General features: G+C 45.4%; 10 protein-coding genes across 10 annotated transcripts; 4 read left to right on the top strand and 6 right to left on the bottom strand.

Moving 5' to 3' along the window:
* Nucleotides 1-152: 152 nt before the first annotated feature.
* Nucleotides 153-8,192, top strand: C7M61_000367 (uncharacterized protein; the record flags this gene model as incomplete). The annotated part of the gene is made up of 3 exons (XM_024855817.1): nucleotides 153-1,409; nucleotides 1,749-3,448; nucleotides 3,668-8,192. The coding sequence occupies 3 exons, from the start codon at nucleotides 153-155 to the stop codon at nucleotides 8,190-8,192; spliced, it is 7,482 nt and encodes a 2,493-aa protein (XP_024715416.1).
* Nucleotides 8,193-9,133: 941 nt separating this feature from the next.
* On the top strand, nucleotides 9,134-10,264 carry C7M61_000368 (uncharacterized protein; the record flags this gene model as incomplete). Its single annotated transcript, XM_024855818.1, has 1 exon — nucleotides 9,134-10,264. The coding sequence occupies one exon, from the start codon at nucleotides 9,134-9,136 to the stop codon at nucleotides 10,262-10,264; it is 1,131 nt and encodes a 376-aa protein (XP_024715417.1).
* Nucleotides 10,265-10,498: 234 nt separating this feature from the next.
* On the bottom strand, nucleotides 10,499-12,958 carry PUF3 (mRNA-binding protein; the record flags this gene model as incomplete). The annotated part of the gene is made up of 1 exon (XM_024855819.1): nucleotides 10,499-12,958. The coding sequence occupies one exon, from the start codon at nucleotides 12,956-12,958 to the stop codon at nucleotides 10,499-10,501; it is 2,460 nt and encodes an 819-aa protein (XP_024715418.1).
* Nucleotides 12,959-13,482: 524 nt separating this feature from the next.
* On the top strand, nucleotides 13,483-14,511 carry C7M61_000370 (uncharacterized protein; the record flags this gene model as incomplete). Its single annotated transcript, XM_024855820.1, has 1 exon — nucleotides 13,483-14,511. The coding sequence occupies one exon, from the start codon at nucleotides 13,483-13,485 to the stop codon at nucleotides 14,509-14,511; it is 1,029 nt and encodes a 342-aa protein (XP_024715419.1).
* A 27-nt stretch (nucleotides 14,512-14,538) lies between these two features.
* Nucleotides 14,539-15,822, bottom strand: C7M61_000371 (uncharacterized protein; the record flags this gene model as incomplete). Its single annotated transcript, XM_024855821.1, has 1 exon — nucleotides 14,539-15,822. The coding sequence occupies one exon, from the start codon at nucleotides 15,820-15,822 to the stop codon at nucleotides 14,539-14,541; it is 1,284 nt and encodes a 427-aa protein (XP_024715420.1).
* Nucleotides 15,823-16,130: 308 nt separating this feature from the next.
* On the bottom strand, nucleotides 16,131-18,170 carry C7M61_000372 (anaphase promoting complex subunit; the record flags this gene model as incomplete). Its single annotated transcript, XM_024855822.1, has 1 exon — nucleotides 16,131-18,170. One exon carries the CDS (start codon nucleotides 18,168-18,170, stop codon nucleotides 16,131-16,133), a length of 2,040 nt encoding a protein of 679 aa, XP_024715421.1.
* A 633-nt stretch (nucleotides 18,171-18,803) lies between these two features.
* On the top strand, nucleotides 18,804-20,000 carry C7M61_000373 (uncharacterized protein; the record flags this gene model as incomplete). The annotated part of the gene is made up of 1 exon (XM_024855823.1): nucleotides 18,804-20,000. One exon carries the CDS (start codon nucleotides 18,804-18,806, stop codon nucleotides 19,998-20,000), a length of 1,197 nt encoding a protein of 398 aa, XP_024715422.1.
* Nucleotides 20,001-20,043: 43 nt separating this feature from the next.
* On the bottom strand, nucleotides 20,044-21,147 carry LYS1 (saccharopine dehydrogenase (NAD+, L-lysine-forming); the record flags this gene model as incomplete). The annotated part of the gene is made up of 1 exon (XM_024855824.1): nucleotides 20,044-21,147. One exon carries the CDS (start codon nucleotides 21,145-21,147, stop codon nucleotides 20,044-20,046), a length of 1,104 nt encoding a protein of 367 aa, XP_024715423.1.
* A 343-nt stretch (nucleotides 21,148-21,490) lies between these two features.
* On the bottom strand, nucleotides 21,491-22,918 carry C7M61_000375 (uncharacterized protein; the record flags this gene model as incomplete). Its single annotated transcript, XM_024855825.1, has 1 exon — nucleotides 21,491-22,918. One exon carries the CDS (start codon nucleotides 22,916-22,918, stop codon nucleotides 21,491-21,493), a length of 1,428 nt encoding a protein of 475 aa, XP_024715424.1.
* A 46-nt stretch (nucleotides 22,919-22,964) lies between these two features.
* XKS1 (xylulokinase) lies at nucleotides 22,965-25,035 on the bottom strand (the record flags this gene model as incomplete). Its single annotated transcript, XM_024855826.1, has 2 exons — nucleotides 22,965-24,774; nucleotides 24,797-25,035. 2 exons carry the CDS (start codon nucleotides 25,033-25,035, stop codon nucleotides 22,965-22,967), a joined length of 2,049 nt encoding a protein of 682 aa, XP_024715425.1.
* Nucleotides 25,036-25,235: the final 200 nt, after the last annotated feature.

Below are 25,235 nucleotides of genomic sequence, written 5' to 3' on the forward strand. Positions count from 1 at the left end.
CCGGACCAGCTGCCGAGCCTCCCACAGTTTACTCCTATTGTACAGGAATCGTGCATGACCTTTATCGGCTTCCCCCTACTTATATAAACACCATCATTCGCTTCTTTTACTTTACTCCACCACACGTATCACACCCCAAATTTCGAATCAATATGCTTATAGCTACCTGGCTTTTAATGGCCATTTCATCCGCATCGACCCTCCCAAAATGGATTGCCGAGGACAGCTACATTCTCAATCAGATAGACGAAGAGAAGATAGAGATAGATAATATACTAAAGTCCCCCACTCACTTCAAAGACTTGCCACCGATCCTAAAGCTGCCTAAGAGCCACGAGAAGACTTTGAAAGAGGGAGAGATACCACAATATGTGATCGATTATGCTCCTTTTGTACATCTCTACTCCGAGGAGAGGTACTTGCCCTACGACATCAAGGAGTATGTGACCCATTTCCATGCTACTCACAAGAACGGTACAACCATTCCCGGTACTGATAACGGCAGGCTAAACATCACATCGTTAAGTAAACTTCCGAAGCGCCCGGCCGTTTATCTCACGGCAGATGAGGACTTCGACACTGACCCTGACTGGATCACGGGTGTGAAGAATAAGCCAAACTTGGTGAACGGAGAGATTAAGGATGCACCAGCCACTTTGATCATCGTGGACAAAGGAAACGGCTGGGTGGATGCATTCTGGTTTTACTTCTACTCGTTCAACCTTGGTCCGTTTGTGATGGGGCTGGGCCCTTATGGAAACCATGTGGGTGACTGGGAACATTCATTGGTAAGATTTTACAAGGGTAAGCCCGTGATCGTTTGGATGTCAGCTCACGGCGGAGGTGGCGCCTACTACTACAAGCACCTCGAGAAGTACGAGCTCGACCCAAAACACCCCATCATTTTCTCAGCCAGAGGCACTCATGCTAACTACGTCTCGGTGGGTACTCATCCTCACGATTTGCCATACGAAATCTTGTGTGATTTTACTGATAGAGGTCCATTGTGGAATCCTACCAAGAATTACTTGGCCTACTCCTACGATGGCAAATTCGTCTACCCTGCTGAGAACAACACCAACACTAAGCATCGGGGTAGAGAGGCGACTTACGGTGACTGGTTGACCTTTACAGGCCACTGGGGCGATAAGAAACTCGCGAACGACGACCCAAGGCAAAGCCATTCTCTCATCGGTGGCTTCAAATACATCGATGGTCCCAAGGGCCCATTGAAGAAAAACTTATTGCGTATCATTCCCTGTGAGAGGCACAAGTGGTGGAATTTCTGGAATGGTTGCAATGTGAGAGAGAACATCAAGTGGGGAATCGGCGTGGAGAGTGAAGGTTATAATTGTGGCAATATGTTTGTCAACATGAGGCCAAGGTGGCTCAAAAAGATTTTGCAACAAGTAACATGGGGCGGTGGATTTTGCTTTTTTGTGGATTTGATTTACGGATAGATAATGACGGCAACGGTTTTCGCAGCCTACTTAATTTTACTAGAAAAGGCGAGGAAACATATGAATGAACTTAATGTAGCACAAGTATATCACAAAAAGAATTTTCCTATTCGTTTGATTTTACCGATTAAACTTCAGCGAATATCCAATGGAACTGGGCTGTCAGATGATGTATGTCGCTTTGTTCCGATGTGTCACGAATTTCTTTTTCTTGGAACTGACATTGGCTGCGAATTTCCTCTTCGCTTTTTTTCACTGACTCCGACATTCTCCAACCCATATAGCAAGATGGCAGAGAGCTCATCATATCTAGAAAAGTTCTCAGACAATGAGATCCACCAAAGATCCTATAATGCCAATTCTGAAAAGCCAGGCAGATGGCAGAACTTCAAAGACTCATTCAAACGTGTTAATGTAGAAGATGACATCGATCCCGATCTTTCGGATATCGAGAGAGCCAATCTTCTAACGTCGAAGCTGCCGCTACAAAGAAAGCTCAAGTCCAGAAATATCACAATGATTGCGATCGGGTCCTCCATTGGAAGTGCACTTTTTGTGGGTTCCGGCTCGGCTCTTAGTACGGGTGGACCCGGTGGTATATTGATTGGCTGGACAATAACTGGTTTGGCTATTTTCACGACAATGCAGAGTTTGGGAGAGCTCTCTGTAGCATTTCCCGTCAGCGGTGGCTTCAATCTTTATGCCAGTCGTTTCATTGATCCCTCTGTTGGATTTGCTGTGGCATGGAACTACTTCATCCAATTCTTGGTGTTACTCCCATTGGAGCTCGTGAGTAGCTCTATCACCATGAAATTCTGGAATACCTCGGTGAATCCCGACATTTGGGTTCTTATATTTTACATTGTCGTCTGCTCCATCAATATGATTGGCGTGAGAGCCTACGGAGAAGCCGAATTCATCTTCTCTTTGATCAAGGTCACTGCAGTTATCGGATTCATTATTGTCAGCATCGTTCTTGCTGCGGGCGGCGCTCCAAACGGAGTTCATCACGGCGCTGAGTTCTGGCACAATCCTGGAGCTTTTGCCAATGGCTTCAAGGGTGTGGCTTCTGTGTTCGTTACCGCTGCTTTTGCCTATGCTGGTGTTGAACTTGTTGGTTTAGCTGCAGCTGAATCTGAAAACCCAAGACGTGCATTGCCCCGTGCTATCAAACAGGTGTTCTGGAGAATCTTGATGTTCTACTTGGTTTCCCTCACCTTGATTTGTTTCCTTGTTCCTTACAACTCCGACAGACTTTTGGGAGCATCATCTGTGGATGTGACTGCGTCTCCTTTTGTCATTGCTATCGAAAGTGGTGGTATTAGCGGATTGCCTCATGTTATGAATGCTGTCATTTTGATTTCAGTTATTTCAGTGGCATCTACCTCAGTATATGCTTCGTCTCGTACGCTCACCTCGTTGGCTGAACAAGGTTTGGCCCCATCTTTCTGCGCTTACATTGACAGAGCGGGCAGACCTTTGGCTGCCATCATCATTTGCAACATTTTCGCCCTTCTTGCATTCATCGCTGCCAGTAACAAGGAAGCCGAAGTGTTCGATTGGCTCATGAGTATTTCAGCATTGAGTTCCATTGCATCATGGATTAGTATCAATTGGGCCCACATTAGGTTCAGAAGAGGTCTCAAAACGCAAGGTAGAAGTACCGACGAATTGACATTCGTTGCTCAAACCGGTGTGATTGGCTCTTATCTTGGTGGAACCATCTTCGTTTTGGTGTTGATTGCCCAATTCTGGATCGCATTGTTCCCAGTGGGCGACAAGTCGAGTGCTTACAATTTCTTCTTGTCATATTTGGGAGGTGTCATTTTGATTGTATTTTACATCGGTCACAAGATCTGGAAGAGAAACTGGATCTTGCAAATTCCTTCTAGAAAACTTGATCTCGACACTGGACGCAGAGAGCCAGATTTGGAGCTTTTGCGTGAACAGCTCAGACAAGAAAGGGCCTTTTTACGTGGAAAGCCTTGGTATTACAGACTTTATCGTTTCTGGTGCTAATCAAAAAAATTCTCTTATTCAGCATTTATAGACTAATCTACAAATCTTAGATCAGCATCGTAGATACTGTGCGACCTGTCTACTGCCATTGTGCATCTTATCTAAATCGCTTGTGCTTCAATGTCAAACCCCAAACAGACCAATGCCCGAGCGTCTGGCTTTGGCAGTGTCTTCAAATCCATAACCAGGTCGCTCAAACCTGCCCTGGGTAATGTACCTGTGGTTATCAACGCCAAAGTGGTCGGTGGTGGAGCTGATATGCAAAAGCTCCTACTGCAACTTCAAACTGGAAGCGCTTCTACAAGGGCACAGGTTGCCACACAAATCACAGAAGCACTAGAAAAGTACTACTTATCATCAATTCCTGAGGTCTGGTACCTCGCCCGAGATCTATGCGATTCTCAGCACCCAGGTGGTGTAAGAAGATCGGCATTGAAACTCCTCGTCAAATGCATACAACAGGACGAGGATGCTGTGAGCAACAGACTCAAGTTTTACTCTGATATTGTTGAGTTTTGCAAAGTTTCCGAGACAAAAGTTGATAACGAGTTTGACTTGTTCTTGAGTGCTCTCAAGGCTCTCACTAATGATGGAAGAGATATACACGACCTTTACATTTATGATCAGAATGGAAGTTTCTCTGAGTTCCTATTTCGCTGCTTCAAAGCTTTGGCAGGCCATGCAAAGAAGTACTCAGATGGGCCGGACCCTTCCAAAGATGATCGAACGTTCCACAACCTTATCGATCTCACTAGCTATATCACCAATTGCGTTCAGTTCAATTACGCATTAACAGAAGATCAATCATTCAGCTCAATTGTGAACGTTCTTGTGAGGCTGAGCCTTGAAACAAAAAATCTGACAATTGTGTCAGTGTATCTTGATTTGGTGAAGTATAGTATTGTTCTTATCTCAGCTGCAGAGGACGTGTTCCGGGATGTGGTGAAACTATTATGCTACGTATATGCCACATTTATTGATTTACGACTGACTTGTTCCGATCTCATCAAACAGTGTTGCATTGAATCACCTACTCCTGTGATCTCAACGTTGGGGTCTGTGATTTTCAACAATGATGTCATAAAATATAGCAATGATACAGACCCATCGCAGGATATGACACGAACCAAAACTTTTGATGGCATGCTGCACATTTCGTCTTGCCTTGGAGCAATTAGCATTCTTGAAAGTGTCTTTATACAAATATGTTCGGACAGAAAGATGTCAGATATCACGTTTGTGATTGACCAGGCATACGATGATATCGTTGACGCTTTGAGTTTGAGAATTCCATTCATTAATTCCGCCTTCCTCAGTATGTTCAGTCGACTTTTCGACCTGGACGAGCATGGCAGTACATTCGCTAACGATAGCTTGTTTACAAAGCTTTTTCCATTCTACCTGTGGTACTCCACTTCACGATCTGTTTTCAATATTCTTCGCTTCATGGATGTTAATACAGAACAAGATGCAGAGAATTGGCTCACTATTTGCGATGCTCTCAACGCTAGATACGCTCAAGAAGACCTCACTGCCCCCAAGGACGCATTGGCAGATTTATTCATGACTCATCCATCAGCTGTGAGTGACAATGCTGCTACTTTTGCAATTGAATATTTCAAGGATGAGAGGCTCTGCCTGGTGTTCAATTCTCTGTGGAAAGGAAATTGTCAAAGACTTCTCAACGCACACTTTTACGCTAGCGGTGCATCTTCAGAAAGCAAAAAGAATGTATTGATCACAATCAAAGAAGCTCACGAATCGTCGTTAACCTTGTTTGATGATGCGAGCATCGCCCGCATCATTTTAGATGTCCTTGAGCGTTCTTTCCAAGAACAAGATCCCGTCACAATTGAGTATCTCTACGGTGACTTTTTGCATGACTTCATGTCACTTTCCAATCACTCAATGGTAAAGCAAATATTTGAAGTATTTCACTCAGCGTTCAAACCTGATCCCCCAAAGCCAGAAAGACAGAAAAGCATGCGCTCGCTTAGCTCAAGAGGCTCTGGAAGATACTTTCAAACTTCACTGCGCCAATTGAGTGTTGTTTCTGACCGAAGCACACAGCTGCAAAGAACGCTCAATCCAAAGGTTTTCGATCGCCTAGCACAAACCATCTCAAAATTTTTCATTACTTCCTCAATTTCGAATCCCGATGATGCAATCGAAACGTATAACTTCATGACAAGGTTTCTTCGCTTTTGCATTGATCAAGCACATATATCTGCGCTGATTGCTTTGCTTCGAAGCTTAGTCAGAATAAGAGTATCAAGCAGAGGACGTGTTTATTTTACAGAGGTTACAGATATGGGTGGATTAGCGAGTGCTTTCAAAAGAGCTTCTTCTGATCCCAATTTCGATGGAAGTAAGAGCATATTGTGGGAATATCCAGAGAGCCTTGCATATATTCCTGAGGGCTATCTCGACAGACCGACCAAGATTATACTTCTGCAACTGATTTCATTACCAGAGACGAAAGGATCCGAGAATCAATCCACCTTAGATATTGGGCACTGGGTGGATACCGTGCGTCTTATTATTACTAACTATTACCATTGGGAGGTCTATTCCTTTGTTTGGGCTCATTACTGCTCGCAGTTGAGTAACATGTCTCTTTTCAAGACTCAAGAGGCTCATATTCTTGATCTTCAAAAAATTGTCTGCGATCAGCTCATGCTCAATTTGCCAACGTCCGAAGCGTTCCCAACTGAGCATACGAGTGTCACCAAGTCGGACCTACAGGTGGCATTGGTGCGTATTCTTTCTTCTTTACTTGGTTACCACGGGCTTTTCACAAAAGCAGATGAAGATCAAGTTGTCAGCTCAATTATATTTGCCATGGGCTCTTACGAGAGGACCGCAATTCCGTGCATCCATATCTTGAATGTCTGCTGCTACGAGATTCCACTTTCCATTAAGAAATTTTTGACTGCTATTCTCACAAAACTCCAGACTGGAGTCACGAGTTCATTTGCAAGTCCTCCAACGTTGGAATTCATGATGTCTTTGATCAACCTGCAAGCAATCACCTCGAGTTTCACAATTGATGATTACAAGAGGTTCTTCGCAATTGCATTCAAGTACATTCAATACGCTTCGATGTTGAGAGCTCAAATTTCGCAAGGTAAAGCGTCAAAAGAACAGGAAGATGTTTTGCAGAAACACGGAGTAGATGCAATAGTTGAACAGAAAGCCTCAACACAATTGACACCGATCACACCTATTATGAACGAGTATCTTTATCTTATATCATATAGATTGATCGCTCGTTTATTCCTTACCATTAATCTCAACGACAGGCGTAAGTTGAGTCCCTTTTTATTGAGGAACTTGGTGCTTGCAAATCAAATTGATGAAACTGACATCAAACATGAGCCAACAATTGCATTGGCAGACTTCCTCATCCGATTTGCTTGCAGCGACATCCCGCTCAAAGTTGTCATCCCTCCAAAGCCGAGCCTCGAAAAGACCAATGATGTTACTAACAGTTGGCTTTTAGGATCAGTTATCATGACAATCACGACAAACACCATAAATGGCGATTCTTTGATCACTGTGAGAAGGCCCACCAGCGTCTCCGTATTCCGTATTCAGTTTGATCCCTCAATGTTACAGACAACGACAAACTCTGATGGAAACCAGAGATTGGTGCTCAATTCATATTTCTTATTGCAAGTGACCAACTTTTTAGAGGTCAAGGAGCAATTGAAGCCTGTTCCGTTGCTAGAGGATGCAGCCACAGAACGTGCACTTGGATCCCTTGATAGAACTCCTGTTGTTTCGTTTCATAAGGCCGGCATTGTATATATAGGGTCAGGTCAGACTGATGAAACGGCAATATTGGGGAACACCGTTGGATCGGCCAGCTATCACAGATTCCTTGACCTGCTTGGAAGGCTTATACGCTTGAAAGATGCAGACTCTGTCTATGTCGGAGGCTTAGATAAGGAAAATGGCAGCGACGGGGAGTATGCTTATATTTGGGGTGATACAATTTCACAGACGGTTTTTCATGTTACAACGCTCATGCCGAATGTTGCATCCGACAAGTATCACTCATTCAAAAAGAGACATATTGGAAACAATCATGTCAATGTTTACTTTGATGAATCAGGCCACAGCTTCAATTTTAACACCATCAAGTCACAGTTCAACTTCCTAAATATTGTGATCACGCCGCATACGCCACTTCAGAGAGCAGGGGGTAACGTCGAGGCGGAGGTATTCAAAGTTAAAACATTCCGGCGCCACGGGGTGCCTGGTATTTTTTCAACGACTCATTTTAAATTGATCTCAGCGGAACAATTACCCACGTTTATCCGAAACTCCATTTTGATCTCCGACAAGTTTGCACAGGTCTGGCATAATTGCAGCAACGGAGAATACGTCTCAAATTGGCAATTACGAGTGCGCCAAATCGAATCGATACGCAAAAGAACTCTAGAGTTACACAAGACGAATCAGGAGCAACAGAAGAAGCAGGGCAAGGAAAATCCACACTCGTCAGACGGCGCCGTCGGAGGGCCGAATATGTCAGCACCTGACGTCATTGCCACTGACATGACAAACTCGTTTTTGGAGCAATTACAGGGAGGCGTTACCAATGGTAGCGGAGAAGAATTCAACCAAGCTACCAATTCCCGTTATGACTATGCAACGGGTGAGGACCACGGAGCCTACCAACGTATTGAGTTTGGCTCTTATACGTAGACAAAGGTTAAATTCATTTATCAAGCTCGCGCACCGCTGCTTATCTCGAGTTTTAGACGAGAGGTCAATGTTTTTATTTACGATTGCTTTCGTTGATTTTGTGTGCAACTGGGCCAGACTTGCTTTCGGGCGGTTGCAAATTGCTCATTGATAAGAGGCAAATTGAGTGCGAAGCCACCGCATTGATCTTACAGATAGGGGGAGCGCATAGAGCCAAGAACGGATAATGGCGATGCCATAGGGGTGGCTGGCACGTTTACAAAGATTGGCCAGACCTGATTGGCGAAGCTTTTGACGACAATACACCGTTTTATTTACCATTCCTCCATAGTTTCACGGATTTAATGAGTGGAGAATAAGCGAGCCTGACTGTGCATGCTCGGTGATGAAAATTCGCTGCTGCAATTACGCTGCAATTACGTGCAATTGCGATGCAAAATTGGGTGCTGCAAGCCCACATAAACCATAACCTGTCCAGAGCCCTGGTCTCCGAAAAACGGATTTCTACACATCCCTTTAATAACACTCTATACTAAAACTACCGCCTAGCCCAGGCCTCAGGAAAAAGTCTATTGTTCGTCTTCACATGCAATATCGGACATAAAAAAGCAGGAGTGGGCCACACCGGTGTTTGATTTTCTGTGCCTCAGTATTCCGTCATACTCAACGGCTTTTGTAACCTCCCTGCGCCCTCTGCTTTTTCTTTTACCCAGGTTCGCATCGTCGCATTTGAGGTTACTGGTCATATATAACTGCACTTCGACCCACGCCACGGCTTTTGCGTACAAGCAAGTCTCTTGCTCTAGCAGTTTTTTCGTTTGCGTCCATTTTTGTGTTATTGGCACGGCGTTATCTGTTTTTCCGTGCGACTGGTTCTTCCGCTTTATAAGAACACGGCTTACTCATCTTCGTTTTCGCTACGAATTCGCTGAACAACCACAATGTCCGAGTACCAGCGGATGTCCAGCGACGCTATACTGTCGGTTAGGAGGACTCTCCTGAATGAATCTAAAGCGGTCTCTGGTCTTATGAAGCAGTTCGATGAGGATGAGTTCTCGCAGGTTAACTTGGCCAACACATTGAAGATTTTCTATGAAACCCACTTAAGGGGCGGCAAGATCGTTTGCTGTGGTATTGGAAAATCTTACAAGATCGCCACCAAGACTGTGGCTACCTTGAAGTCCTTGACTATTGACGCTGATGTCTTACATCCATCAGAGGCGTTGCACGGTGATCTTGGTTTATTGAGAGACCGTGATTGCTTGGTCTTCTTTACCGCTAGCGGGAATACCCCAGAGCTCCTCCAGCTCTTGCCCCACCTTTCACCATTCTTGCCCATTGTGCTTTTAACGTGCAACAAGACCTCGAAGTTGTCAGAACACCCTCAAGTTCGTGCTTTGCTTTTCGCTGAACTACCGCCACATTTGAAGGAAGACATCATTCATGGTCTTCCAGCTCCAACAGTCTCGACGACCTTGTCATTGGTTTTGGCAGATGCTGCTCTGTTGGCTTTATCGGAGATGATCGAGAAGGACGAGGCTAAACGCCGCAAGCTCTTCTCCATGAAGCATCCAGGTGGATCCATAGGCTCTGATTTGAGCTATTTAAATGATAACTTTGCTAAGTTGGGCAATTTCAACTCGGTGTCTTCAAGCACCGCCACTCACACAGAGAGCTATTCGTCTCTTTTGTCACTCAATCAAGTGCAAAAGTCTTTTGGAGCTGGAAGCTCTGTGGAGGGCCGCTCAGAAGCTACATCGCTTGATAGCTCTGACAGTGAGGAGCTGTTGGAGTACAAGTCGAGGATCGATAAAGAACTTTCACAAGCAATCAAAAGCGCACCTTCTGATCTGGTATTGAGCGTGAAGCAAGACGAGATTGCTTCATGGACCGAAATGGATCTCCTCAAAAATGTTACGATTAACGAATTCATTACTTTCCTGGCCCAAGATCAAAGTGCCACCTTTGGTCTGACAAGTAAGAGCATCCGTGCTTTCTACAAGTCAGCGTCTGGGAACGGCTGGGCCGGTATGGAACAATTGTTGCCGATTTTCAAAATGATTGACCTTTAATTCTTTTTAAACAATCTTGTACTCGAGTACTTCTGGATAGGTTTTATAATAGTGCCAAACCTTGTCCCACGTATTTATGTCTATATGGTAGGGAAAATGATAGATTTTTGACATAACGTACTTCGAAATTATTGAATAAACTGTATATACATAAACTAAATATCAATTCTTGGTTGGAAGATTAATCACTGTGCGAGAAAGCTAATATTTACACATTTGTTGGCGCCAGTTTTGCTAATTACGATCGGCTTCAACAAGAGCAGTCTCAGCAACAATGATCATCTTCTCAACGGAGGCAAGGTGTTTGCCGTAGTTGTTCCTCATGGAAATTTGTTTCAAGTACTGTCGTAACTTCACTACCAAATTTTTCTTCTCTTGACTTTTGGCATCAAACCCTTCCACCAACTTTTGAATCACGTAATTTGCATATTGATCCTTCATCATCAACGCAAGAGGAGAATCGTCTTCGACAGACTCTTTGGAAAGATCTTCGTTACCGAGCATAACCTCATGGAGTATTCTCTTGCGCTGTTCGATAGTTCCGTGCTTTATACACTTCTCGATAACGTTGGAAGCAAACTTGTGTTTCGAGAAATTGACGATGGAACCAAGGGCAACGTCAAGAATCTTCTCTCTGTCTTCATTATCACCACGTTCGAGAATGTGCTGAATCACGTAGTTACCATATTGATCTTGGATAAGGTAGAAGATGAACTTGTTCAATTCAGCTAAGATCTTTTCCTGATCAGCGACCTCGGAGTGCTCAAGTAACCTTTGAATCACTCTGCATCCATATGGGTGAGTTGACAAATGGTAGATATGGTCGCTCAAACTGTCCAAGATGAATCTGATGTAGTTGAATGGTATCCGTTCAATCGATTTCTGGATAACATGATTACCATTCTGGTCCTTTGCGCAAACAAGAACGTGGTCTCTCAATTCTTCGACGATTTGAATTTGTCCCTTCAATGAGATTGCCTCAAGAGCACGTTGAACAACACGACAGCCGTACATTTGCAAGGACAACTCGTAGGTCTTGTTCTTCATGCACTCGAGGAGCACATTCTTCTGTACATCTGATCCATGCTCAAAGTACTTTTGTATCACATAATTCCCGAAAACGTCTGTCATCAAGTCGTAGGAAATCTCGCGTATTTCGTTGAAGATAACCTCCTTCTCTTCTTCGCTTGCATGAGGCAACTTTTGTTGGATGAATCTAGAGCCATGCTGATCCATAGTGAACTCCACAGCATGACCATATATATCCTTCAAAGAATAGTCTTTGTTCTTCGAATTGGAGCGCACCTCCTCTAGTAAGGGCGACCTATAGATATGGTTACCGCCCTTACCGTGGCCTGCATTGCCTTTACCAGCCTTGCCTCTCTTACCACCTGATGGAGCAGAGTTTCTTCCTTCTTGAGAAGACAGTGGTGCACTTGGTGGTGGAGGTGGCGGTTGCATCATACCAACTTCAAAAGCTGCAGGCAGCATAGCTTGCGGAACAACACCAGGGATATTCTCCATAGGAGCGTTCGGCGGAGAACCAGCTGGTGGGGTTTGTGGGTACATTGCGTAAGGATTGAAAGGATTGAACACAAATCCTGGGTGCACCTGGCGGTTCATCAAGCCAACACCGGGAATGGCACCTGTTTTAGGAGGCAGGGTCTTAGATGAAGTAGCACCTGACGCTTTCTTCTCATCTGCCGAATTGTCTTCATCGGACGTCTGCTTCTCAGTGCCTTGCTCAGGGCCCTCCCCTGGTTGTGGAACACCTTGATATCCCATAAAGCCGTACATGCCACCTTCTGCGAATTGGGCCGGGTTAGCCATCATAAAAGGAGGTGGGCTGATTGGAGGCATCGCGGGCATGTTACCACGGTTATAAGGATAATTGTTCAAGTTTCCGTTTGCAAAAGCGGAGTTCTCGAGAAAGTTGTTCTGAGCAAAAGATGGTGTGAATGAGGTGGCAGCAGCTGGGTTCCAGAAGCTGGGCCCATTTTGAGGTGCTTTAGAGTGGTCGAGGCCCAGTTGCGAGCCTGCGTTCAAGTCTGAAGAAATCGACAAGGCTGCACTGTTCTGAATAGGTGAGCTGTTATTGTAGTTGTCGATCTTTTCACTGATAGACTGCTGTCTCGAGGTTCTCGAGGCTGGGATATTCAAATTCTCGCTAAGAGAGCCATGAGGCGAGGACATCAAAGGATTGACATGTTCATTGTTGAAACTTGTCCTTCTTTGGCTGCCTTCCAAGGACAACGAGCCCAAGCCGTTGGACAACTCGATATCACGAGTAGCGTCGGCAACAGAGGCGAATTTGTTCAAAAAACTCTCTTTTGGTGGATGCCTGCTTGCAATGCCTCCACTGATGGAGGCCGTTCCGAGCTGGATAGCCTGGTTGTTGAAGTTGGCGTTGCCGTTCCCTGTCGTCTGTGGCGCATTCTGCACATTCGAGACATTGGGAGCATGAGGCCCACCAGTAGAAGCCGCATAGGAGGCCTGGAAGTTCTGCTTGAAGTCGAACAAGTTTGATTCAAACTCACCCGTCTCTGCAAAAGAGAACCTCCGTCCACTTGAAGGCGGGGGACCAGCCAAAAACTTGGCAACATCAGGCTCCACTTGATCCAGGAGGCGAATCGAGGAACCCGTCGGCGAAACAGTCGGATTCGTATTTGAAGACCAGATGGTATCCGACGACATGATCAAAAAGCTATATACAAGGGAATGATATAATTCCGAGGATCACAAACAGGTGTGGGTGGGTTGAGGCTTTTCGGTTTTTTGGAGTATAGAATTTCGAGCTTTGGGGTAGCAGCAGCGAGAGCTGAAGCTTGTTAAACGGCGTTGGAATAGAGCGTAGCGAGTAAAGATTGTAGTCTCGATAAAACGGCGGAAGTCCCCCAGTTTTATAGTTGCGAGGAGGAAGTCTTGGGATATTACTGTAACGGTGCACCTTGATAACTGGCACATGGCACGTCTCTGCAGGAGCTACGCTTTTTCGAGAAACTCCAAGGGTAAGTACAAAGGGCCGTTATTTTATTATTTTGGGTGAAGAGTATGAAGATGCTTATTCTTACCGATTTAGCTAAACTTTCTTTTTCTCCTTCCTTCTTCGTTTCTTCTGTGGTGTGGCGGGAAGCTGGGAATGCCCTATTGTGCCAGAACAAGACATTATCGCGCTAACATCAAACACAGTAACTAGAGCCAACTCCACACATAGGGTCATGAAACCGCCAAAGGCCAGCCCTGAGCGCATTGCGTCGCTCGTGAAGAAGGCACAAGCGGAAATTCCTGCAAAGATACCTGTGGTCATGCGGAGGCTCTATGAAGCTGATCCCAATGAAAGCAGCTCATCCATTCTAGAAGAGTTGGTGAATAACGGGCCCAAGCAGAAGAATTCGCTTTTGGCAAGAGATGATGTGGCGTCTTTGCTTACCGAGGCACCCAAATCAAATGTTCTACGGTTCGAATGCAGAAACGCCTATGTGGGGAGAAGAGATTTCTACAATATTCAGCCCATACCAAGGGAAAGACTATACTCATACAAAAACCCATTGACGAAGGGCCTACGATTTGACGTTGTGAAGGCACGTAACCCACTCAGCTTGCTATTTTCAGGAGCTTACTATTTGGTGTTTCCCAACCACCTTCAAGCTTGCATTTATTACATGGAGACCAGAAACAGAGTGATGAACGGCTTTAACATGAAACTCGAATTTGTTTCACCACTGCATACTCATCTTAAAAGAATGGGATCGCCTCTACTTGAACCAGGATCTCAATTTTCACCGCTCCCTAATTTAGCTGCCCATGATAAATCATCGTTTGACAGCATATTCAAGCAGTCCACAGAGAAATCTGAAATTCTTCGACAGCTCGAGCGGTACAAAGGTTACAAGGACACATCTCTTCTTGATCCCCATCCAAATTACCATCTTCTACAGCGTTTTATGGGAATTCCTTCACGTTATCAGCTGGTCCTCGTGAGAAACTTACCCTTCGGCTTGTCCAGCCAAACCCTTTCTGATCTTTTATGGGACTATAGATTCTCTGACAGGGTAGCTCCACTGAATTCATGGAAGGAAATCATCAAAGATCCCACTACACAGACACATTTGACATTGATACATTTCGGTGATGAACAGAGTGCAATGAGGTTCGTGAGAAACTTTCACGGACGAAAATGGGACCCTGTAAATAAAGAGCGAGAAAAGCAGTTGTACCAGCCGGTACTTTGCGAGATTCTCGAGTAATGACTTGTAAATAAAATAATGAGATCGTTAATCAGACAAATTGTCTAGGCTCTTCCAGCTCGACCGCACGAGCTCGTACTCCGTGATATCACCCTTCTTCTTATCAGTCGCACTGGCAACTCTTTCCACGATGGAGTAGTTCTCCCAAATTTTTTTCTCCTTCCAAATGATGATGATGTTTGAATTTCCAGCCCAACCAATTGTTCCTAGGTCCGCACTCGTTCCTCTACTCTCGTCAACGTCCGTATGGTACTTGCTCAAGTTGGCAGAGCAGAAAGACCAGGTCGATTGGAAGTAATTTGGAATGCTGATGGGGAGCTGTAGTTTGCTCAATATATGCTGTCTGTTTGTGGGAGTCTTCCGCGACGAGACTTCCCCGTCGAGATTATCGGAAAGTTGTGTTTCGCTCGAGGTACCCACGTTGAACACATGTAACGTATTTTTGTCAGACAATACTGCAAGCTTTGATTCGTTTGGAGAGAAACTCATTGAAGTGATGACAGCCCTGTCCAAGCCTCTTCGAAACTCAAACAAAAGAGCTGTGGAGCTGGTGGAGTGTATTCTGACAATGGTTCCTGTTTCGCTAGCTGAAGCTACCATTCCACCTGTTCGACTCAATGCAATACATCTGATGCGGGCCTTATGAGCCTTAATTATGCTGACAAGATTCTTTTCGACTCCCTCCGGAGAGATATCGACAATCTGAATTTGACCAATTGTGCGACCAGGAAATGCTAAGATTTGATATTTTGGAACCTCTCGGGTTGTACCATTATTAGACCGAAGCGAGGAGCTTGAAGACGGCGCTGGCAGTGACAGCAGCAGCGCTGTAGAATGAACCGAGAGGTCGGCTAAACCGTGCTCATTATCATATGTCTCGTATGCCGCAAACTTTTTAGGTGGCGCCGAGAACTCGTAGACGACAACCTGGTTTTTCAATATTACAACGATTCGTATTCTTGAGAGAAGCACATTGACAACGGGGGCCATAAAGCCTAGATTAAGACTCGCCTTCCTCTTGAGATCATCCCAGATGATGACTTTGTTGTTAGCGTACCTCGGGTTTTTGCCACCGCCCACAAGAGCAAGGTAGTTCGTACGGTGAAGCATCAGAATCAAGCCAATTCCTGTTCCTGAGCTGCTAGTGCCATTGAATGTCCGGCTGACTCGAGGATCAATTGGGTTGGTGTTGTAAACAGAGAATCCCGTCTCGTGCGCCACAGCGAAGCAGTCCTGGTCCTGATTGAATTTAACATCGTGGAACAGTCGCTTTTTATGCTCTGTTCGAGATATGGGCACGTGTGTGTTCATCGTCTCGATGTAGTTGATAACGATTGATGTATTTGGCTATGCAAGAAGAGAAGTCCGGTTATCAGGACTGGAGTGTGTGCGGGGCGCTGCTGCAGGTACCAGTATGATTCACCTCCGTACCACTGAAGATAGACGACTGATTTGTATGCAAAGGCTGAAGGTAATAGTACAGTGGATGGGACTTATAGCAGATGTTTTTGTCTTCCAGATGAGATTTCTTGATTTGGTGCGTGAAAGGAGGGGAAGTGATATCCTCACAATTCGCAGCCATTCGGGGTATTCAAGGACATATCGCTCGCATTGTCGGATTAGTCACTCTCTACATCCATCACCTCCTCATCACTGGAGTCTTCACCCCTTTTTAGACGTTCCGCAAGATCACTGGTATCAGCCTCGCTGGTCTTGCGTTCTCTAGGCGCATCTCTCGGTTTGTCTTCAAAAACCGTTGCAAACTTACCTGCGGGGCCAAAGGTAGAGCTATGTCTTCGAGAGGACTCGCGTGACCTGGCAGGAATTGACACAGAGGACGGATCGGACAAAGCTGTAGGTGCTTGGAAAAATGCCGAGGTTGTCTCTGTATTTGCCTCGAGTGCTCTTTTGAGGAGATCGCTTGCAACGGGATCATCAGGTGAGATTGCAAGCGAATCATGAAGCACATCAATAGCCTTGAATGGATTTCTGAGCTTGAGGTAGACTAAGGCAATTGCCGAAAGGATGTTTGCATCATTCCTGTGAGTCATCTTCAATGCTTGGTGAAAACATTCAAGAGCCTTATCGTACTGACCTGCTCGTCTGTAGACATGCCCGAGGTTAGCATGGATAGAGATCCACGTTTTCGATTCTGAGTTGAGATAGCGTGCCGCAGAAAGTGCATCCTGAAGAAAGGCCTCAGCCCGATCTAGATGGTTTTTGTGGTAATATATGACGCCGATCTCGTTCAAGAGAAGTGGATCGCTGTTGCAAATATGGTGTGATGCTAAAAGATATTCTTCCGCCAAGCTGATATTATTCATTTGGAGATGCTGCATACCCAAAAACATATTGGGCATATGATTGCCAGGGAAGAGTCTGGCGGCAAATGCGTAGGCGCTGATGGCTTGTTCGTGTTCACCTTCCAAAGCGAATGTGTGGGCAAAGCCGATCCATGCCTGACCATTATTCGGATTGAGCAAAGTTGCTTTACTCAAAAACTTTCTAGCCTCAATCACTTTTTTGATGGAGAGATAGTAAATGCCAATAGCCTGCCAGGCAATTGGGTGCGTTGGGTGGGAATCAGCGAGCTGGTGTGCTTTGAGGAACAACTTGTTACGACCGCCAAGTTCGTATAAGCAGCTGATGTAGTAGGGTAGAACATTACAATTGTGGGGGTCCTTGCTGAGAACACTTTCACAAATGTCAAGGCACTGGTCGTAATTGCATTGGACGAAGGCATGCTCTGCCTTGCTGAGCATGATATCGCCATTTTCACCTAGACGGTACTCATCTTTTAGAATGCTTTCGGCTTCCTCAAACTTAGGCACATTCGTATACTTGCTCAACCGAGAGGTATACAAAAGTTTGATAAGCTCGTCGTTATCATCTGCGTCTGAATAATTAAGGTAATTGATGAATTCCCACTGCTCTGTTGGCGTCAAGAAATCATTCTTGATAAGTTCGTCGAAGGCCTCGTAACATTTGACATCCACCATGACAGCTTCCTTGTATGCCTCTTTAGCTCTCTCGTAGCTATTCTGATTCGCAAAAATAAGTCCTCTAAGGTAGCACATTGAGGCTTCGAAGCGGATCCCGTATTCTGCGACTTTCGGTCTCAGACTTGGTTCTTTCAGAAATGGATTGGTCTCGCCCAAGACATCCAAAGCGTCTTCCCAACGTTCTAGCTTTATAAGACTGAACGCAGTGAGATACCGACATGCCACTGACTGCTCATACTCTGATTTGCTTGTCAAAAGACTCTTTACTCTCAAGTAGTTCCCGGTCTCGAAGTATACTTGAGCTAGCCAAAATGCGTCGTTGGGATCATTCGTCATAGAGAGAATCTTGTCTCCAATGTACTCCGCGGTCAGATACTGGTGCTGCAAAAGTGCCTCGTGTCTCCATAACCTGAGCTTCTGTACTCTGGAAATGGGCTCTTCACCAGGACCTCCTGTGCCCTGAGCGGCGTCATTTCGTAACGTTCCACTGACATTATCTATGTTGTAGAACAGCAGCAGCAGGGAACCAGGCGACTCAAAAAGGTTGTTTTGTGGATTGGGCGGCGTGATGAAAACATCTTGCTTCCTCGTCATCACCTGAGGTGAAATGAACAATGAAGAATTGTGCTGCAGCGGTGTTTTGTGGTGCTGTGCCATGGTGGCTTATTGTGTTTGAACTCACCGTTGATGTTTATGCGCACGCATTTATGGGGAAGAGGTAGGATGTATGAGGTGGAGGAGGTAGAAGATTTAAGAGAATCGATCACGCCGGTTCGAAACAAGAATGGATGCCTGCCTTTAAGGATTGAGACATGAGAGGTTTCATATCGTTTTGAAGAACTTCAACGTGAAGTAGGACATTCTTGGGTTTGCTTCCTTCCTCAAGTTTCGCAGCCAAGGCAGTACAAAGGTACACGAGCAAATACTCTGCCTGCAACATCTGCCTGCAACATCATGGTAGGTTTAAAATTCCAGAAGCTCAGAAATATAATGGTTTTAATAATTCATACTGTCAGTTCCCGGCTCCATGGAACAATGCATCAACTACCCAACTAACAGTCTGCGCCTTCCTTTGTGATGAAGCGTTGATGGCGGGACTTATTATTTGAATAGAAGAAAACCAAAGCTGATTCATTTATTTTGAGAACATTTTACTCTTTGAAAAATCTTCATTCGAACATAAAGTCTCGGTTTGCAGCCGTTTGGGTCTGCTGCATGTAACCTGCACTTACATACAAAGTAGCGATGAGACCATCAGATTTTCCAGAACCATATCACCATCACTTCACAATGACCGAAACCAGACCATTCACACAATTCCGTATCATGGTTGGCTCTTACGAGCACAACCTTTTGTGTTTGTCGTTGGTTCTTGACGGCGACAAGGAGCCTGTTTTCACACCGGTTTTTCACTTCCAGGCACACGCTTTATCGATCAAATCCATAGATATAGCCAAAAGGTACTTGGTTACCGGATCTAATGACGAACATATTAGAATTTATGATCTACAAAAGAGAAAAGAGCTCGGTACCCTTTTGAGCCATCAGGGTACTGTTACCACTTTGAGATTCTCCAAAGAAGGTGAGGACGATAGCTCAGACAGCGGTAAGTCAGGTAAGTGGCTTTTATCAGGCTCTGAAGATGGAAAAATCATCATTTGGAGAGCCAAGGATTGGGAAATGTTGGGAACTTTGAAGGGTCACCAGGGACGAATCAATGATCTCGATATCCATCCCTCAGGAAGGGTAGCCATCTCGGTCTCCACAGACAAGACAATCAGATTATGGAATTTGATGACAGCCAAGAAGGCTGCTGTTCTCAAGATTAAGGGTAGAGACCATTTAGGACAGTCGGGTGAGATCGTCAGATGGTCGAACTCGGGTAAGCATTTCATCGTTGGTTTGTTGAACCAACTCTTCATCTACGAGCTTGGTCAGGAAGCCGAGCTTGCGCATAAACTCAAATTCAAGACAACCTTGATGTGCCTCGAGGTCATCGACATCGAAGGTAAGGAGTTTCTCGCCACTGGTCATAGCAATGGCTCCATTGAGTTTGTCGAACTACAAAAGATCTTGTCTTCCGAGGAAGAGTCCCCCTCTGTGGAGCCTGACTTTGTGTTCCGTGGTCACCTGAACCGTGTGAAGGGATTGGCATATTACTGTGACGAAATCGAGACGAAAGGCGTTCCGTACCTTGTATCTGTCTCCTCAGATGGCAGAATCGTCGTTTGGGATGTCCGTTCAGAGGTTAGAGACCAGGTTGCCGTTTACGATAGTGGAGAGAGACTCAATTGTGTTGCTGCTTGTGGAGAGGCAGTGGAGAAGGCCGCAACCATGAAGAGAACGCATGAGGAGACAAAGACGGCTCCAAGTGACTCCGAATACGAGACGGATGCCGAGGAGGCTAAAAGAGTGCTCCTCAGTGAGAAGAAGAAGAAGAAGGGTAAAAAGAACAAGAAAACAAAGGTGAGCGTGACGTTAGGTTAGCGATGTGGAAGGTATAGATTCAATGTACACTAAATGGGAATGTCTAATCTAATCTGGCAACGTGGTGGTCGAACAAAGCCTTGGCTCTCGTCCACACTGGAGCAGAGTCTCTCTGAGGCAACTGCAACAAAGATGGCATCAAGTCCTTGGAGAACTGCTCAGAGGCTTCTCTTGGCAATAAACTAGGCAAGTGGTCAATGGAGCAGACAGACAACTTAGGGCCAGCAGAGGTGTCGACTGGAACAGTAGGGTCGTTGAAAACCGTGGCGATCGTGTAGACTGGGATAGGGTTGTGTGGATTCGTCGTGTCAGCGGAAACATCAACAATAGATCTCAACTTTCTGTCGTCCTTGTTCAACAATTCGTAGTTGATGAAAGGAGGGATTGGCTTGGACAAGTAGATGCAGTTGACGAAGATGTCAGCATCAGCAATCTCCTGGAAAGGGCCTCCCTTAGCGGTCTCGGCCATATCCCACTTCAGCAATTGGTCCTCTGGAATGCCCACCTTTCTAAAAAGATCAAGAGCACCAGAACCACATCTACCAAGGGCACCAATGACCAAGGCGCTCGGAAGCTTACCGCCGTTCTTTTGCACAGCAGCGTCCAATTCGCTCTTCACGTGCTTGACCAACTCGTCTTCATTAGGGTATGGAGTCACAGCGGGCAAGTTTTCAGAGTCTGAGTGGGTCTGCTTGAAAGCCCAGTCCAAGACACCAATGGCAGCACCAGCGAATCCAGCGTAGAAACCAAAAGCAGCAACTCTTCTGCCTTCGTCGTTCTCCAAAAACTCCAAGTCGTACAAAGTTCCCTTGCCAGCAGGGAAACGCTTCAACACATCCTGCCAACCGCCTTGGTCCTTGTAGCAGTGAGCAAATTGGATGTGCTCGTGGACCAATGGGAAGGTTTCGTTTTCAGGCAACTCCTTCAAGCCGAGTATAAGACGGTCCTTTGGTGCCTCCTTCCAGGAACCAGCAGGAACGATGGTAGCACCAACAGCAGCATATTCCTTAGCCTCGAAGATCGACTGAGGGCTGTCTTCAACATAGACGGTGAATCCAGCATCCAACAATTGCTTGGTAGTTGTGGGGGTCAAGGCGGCTCTTGCCTCTAAAGGCTTGGTTTCGGCTCTAAGGTGAACGGTGACCATTGTTGTAAAAAGAATGTTATTTCGAGACTGAAAATTGTGCTATCGCTCTAGCTATATAGTGGACCCACAGGCCTGCATCATGACACTGATTGCAAAGGCATTTTCTCAATGACTCAGATAACACCACAACTGTGCAGTGCCAGCATTTATCAGTTAGTCACATGCGGCGTTGACAAGATGTACAAAGTCAGGTCTGGATGTGACTAACATTTGATGTGGCTTGTGGGAGATAACATTGCGCTATTGCTTTTCTTGGTAGTGTGTATGTACATTGAGTGTGTTGAATACGAACATTTAGTCATGGAGGTTCGCAGTGCATTTTGCAGCCATAACGGTTTTCTTTTTAGTCTCTTCTAATAAGGTCAAGGACGAAGTTAGCGAGACGCGGTTGAGCCTCTTCCCATGAATCAGACTCTTCAAAACTATCTCCGTAGACTTTGAAAACTTTCTTAATCAGCGCCGCCTCGGCTTCGTCTTTGAGAAACCCACTGGCTATTGCTTTATCGTAGAGAAGGTGAGCAAACTCTCTGTCGTTATTGTAAAGATTCGCAGTCATGAGAGCTTCGGTGAGCACACCTGTAGGTGAACGTCCAGTGGTCTCGTTGATGTCTTTGGAGACTTGGTTGATGTAGTCGTTGTAAAGATTCAATGAGTCCTCGCAGTTGAACTTGGACCTGGCCAAGATCAATTGAGCAAGAGTCTTCACTTGAAGCTCGTCTGGATCAACCAATGTTTCTGCGATTCTCAAAAGCGTCTTGTCTCCTCTTTTGAATGCTTGATAACCAAACACTTGTACGAGTTTAGCCTGGACGAGCTCAATACCGAACTTCTCGTGTGTTTGGTAGGCATGGAATTTTTCAAGAGCCTTGTTGAAGTCGTCTTGGTGTATGCCGTATGTAGTTACGAGCTTCAAACGAATAAGTAAGGACTCTGGGTCCTTTTTATCAGTGTCGAGGTGTTTCAGTTCCACAAGATCAATTACTGCCTGGAGATAATCGGTTCCAGTGACTGGATCACTCTCATTTTGGGCATATGAAAGGATTTGGGCAATTGAGTCTTTGCTCAACAATTCAGGATTATTGTCGAAGATAACCTTGGAGATATGAAGAAACTCTCTTTGGTCAGTGACAGACAGAAGCTTCTGATTGAGCCAATGGACAAACGCATCTGCTTCAATCGTGGAAAGCTGTTCCATCTTCTTCAACTCAATTGCTCTTTGAACGAGCAATTCCCATTGCTGCTCGACGGGTTCTCTAACCAGATTTAACAACTTGATTGCACGATCGAGTCTTTCTGGAGTAACCTCTACAGCACCCTCCTTAAGTTCCGATATTTCCCCTTCAAGAAGCTTGTTCACAACCTCTAAAATACACTTTGAATCGGCACTCACTCCTAGTTTTTCTAGAAGGGCCCACAGCGAAATAGCTCTCCCTGGGTTGTGCTTTATGAGTGAATGAAGAGCTTCGTTGTCCCAAACATGCGATGGGCTAGCCTTGTTGACAGTATAGTAGAGTGAAAAGTCTTTTTGGAGGCCATGTTGTAGAAGCTGGTTGATTGTACCGACAGAGGTCTTTTCGTTTTTCACGATCTCATGAATCTTCTCAACTTCATCATCGCCGAGGGTCTTGGAAGCAAGAAAAGATCTCAAATCTTTGGCAGAAACAGCTTCACCTTTTACTAGTGATCCAAGGATTGAAGAATTGTATCTGACAAACTTTGTTTGTGTTGAGGTGGACCAGCGTAGGCCACATCCCCGGAAACTGTGGAGCATTTAACTATGATCTACAATTTTTCAGGTCGCACTATATTGCAACTATTTAGTCGTGCTTGAGATTCAGCTCCATTTTAGCCAAAAGGCCCATTGCAGGGAAATAATTCTCCCATTTGCTCTTGATGTCCAAGATGTTGACCTCCTTGAAATCGTAGTGCTTTTTGATATACTCGTTGTAGTCCAACCACTCGTTTTGGTGCTCGCAGGCGTTACTCCAACTAGCTTTGTAAGCTCCTCCAAGGGCACAAGCGTTAGGAATTTCCACTTGGAAATTGCCAGCTGTAGATCCCATGATCGAAGCCATCTTGCGGACTATACTGGTATTCCTGGAAGCACCACCAACAAAGAAAAGCTTGTGTGGCTTCGCAGTAAGCGACTCAAAGGTCTGCTTCTTGCCATCAGTATAGATGTCTCCAAAGTCACTATGTAACTTATGGTAGAGCTTTTTCAAAGTTTCATCCTCAGTTTCAGGAGTGTCGGTGGAAGTCGCGGATCCACTCAACATTGGTCCGGCTCTCAAACGGCAAGAAATTGTTTGAGATTCAACGATAGACGTCACATCCTCTTCGCAGTCAAACTCCTTGACGTCTTTTACCTCGCCATTGGAGAGGAGCTCACTACGCTTAAACTGAGCTGAAGCATTTGGAACAATCTCGCCTAAGGGGAAGTAGATACCAAGCTTGTTATCGAAGTCCTCAGAGGCATCGAGGATCTCATCAAATTTGTCCCAGGACTCTTTCTCAAGATCGTATTTCTTGTTAACATCGTTTCGGACATTCTCTCTCGCCAAGGCGCCATTGCAGTAACAAATCATACCCATGTAGGCATTCTTCATGGTAGGGTGTTTGAACAAGTGGTATTGCGACGAGGGATTGAACAGCTCGGTCACTAGAAGCACTGTTGTTGATGTGCCAAGAGACACCAAGACGTCATTCTGCTCGACTGGTAACGAAATGATTGTAGCCAAATTGTCGCCAGTAAATGAGTAAACTCTGGCGTCTTTGCTGAAACCGTACTTGTTGGTGAAGTATGGTGAGATGGTGCCCAATGCCTCGTATGTTATATCGTCAATGGGACCCAACTTCTTTTCAAGCTCTTCCACTCCTTTAGCCGACTCATCTTTGGAAACGCTATCCAACTCTGGGTGAACACCTGCAGCAACAGCGGTCAATTCCTCGTCGTATTTGTTCTCCTTGATGTTGAAGATGTTCATACCGCAAGCATCAGCGTGTTCAATAGATGCTATCTTTCCCAAAAGAACAGAGGCCAAAAAGCTGGACACCAAAGAGATACGACTCGTTTTCTTGTACGCGTCAGGAGCTTTTCTAACCGCCAACTTACGGATCTGTAAGCCTGTGAATCTATAGTGAGCCCTAGAGCCTGTTCTCTCGGCAAGATGGTCAGGACCATGTGCAACCTTCTCAAAATCTTTGATTTCCTGGCCGGTAGAATGATCTTGCCAGTTGGGAGAAGTCTCCATTGTCAAAGCTCCTTCCAAGCCTTCGACTAACGAGGAAGCATTGCCTAGGTTCTCAAGCAACTTCGTGGCATCTTCGGACCAATACACGGACCCATGTTGCATACCTGAGCCACTCATGCCTTTCACATTCTCGAATGGAAAGTTATCCTTCTTCATAATCGTGAACACGGTATCCACCGCCTCGAGCCACATCTTCACAGGCGACAAGATCTCACCAGCGGTGTCATCCGTAAGAACACCCTTTTCGATGCCATACTTTTCCTTGAAGTGGTCGTCAAACCCCACAGCATACGTCTTCTGAGCGTTCAAGGCGGCGTCAGTGACAATCACCTTAAGCTGCTGGGTGGACAAATCGAAACCCAAAAACAAATCAGAGCTCATATTTCACTTGGAGCCACTGCACGGGGTTCTGTCTATATTGGGCCCAGGGAGGTAACACGAGTACCAAAGTAACGAAAACAGTCAAGCCAAAAGTGACAAGTAACAGCAACAAGTTCTGAGTTATAAATCCAGCCAACACGGAAAGAATTGCTGCGGCGGGAACGAAGAAAAATACAATACGGTCGACTTTCTTCTGGCCTTCGAAGTCAATGGGGAATTCTAAAAGCTCGTTGATCTGGGCAGCAATCTGTTCCATAATGTTGTACTGGCAGGTGACGTCGACTTGCGATTCGTGTGTAGTCCCGCGAACTGGGCCCTCCAATTCACACCTAATAGAGGGAATGAGATGAAAACTATGTTTTGGTGACCGCTGGGGCATTATGTTCGGAGAGATATAGAATTGGATTTAGTGCTTTGGATTGTGATAATATGATCGAATGCATTTTAGTATGGGGT

The sequence above is a fragment of the Candidozyma pseudohaemuli genome (assembly GCF_003013735.1).
Source record: "Candidozyma pseudohaemuli strain B12108 chromosome Unknown scaffold00001, whole genome shotgun sequence".
Classification (NCBI taxonomy): Eukaryota; Fungi; Ascomycota; class Pichiomycetes; order Serinales; family Metschnikowiaceae; genus Candidozyma; species Candidozyma pseudohaemuli.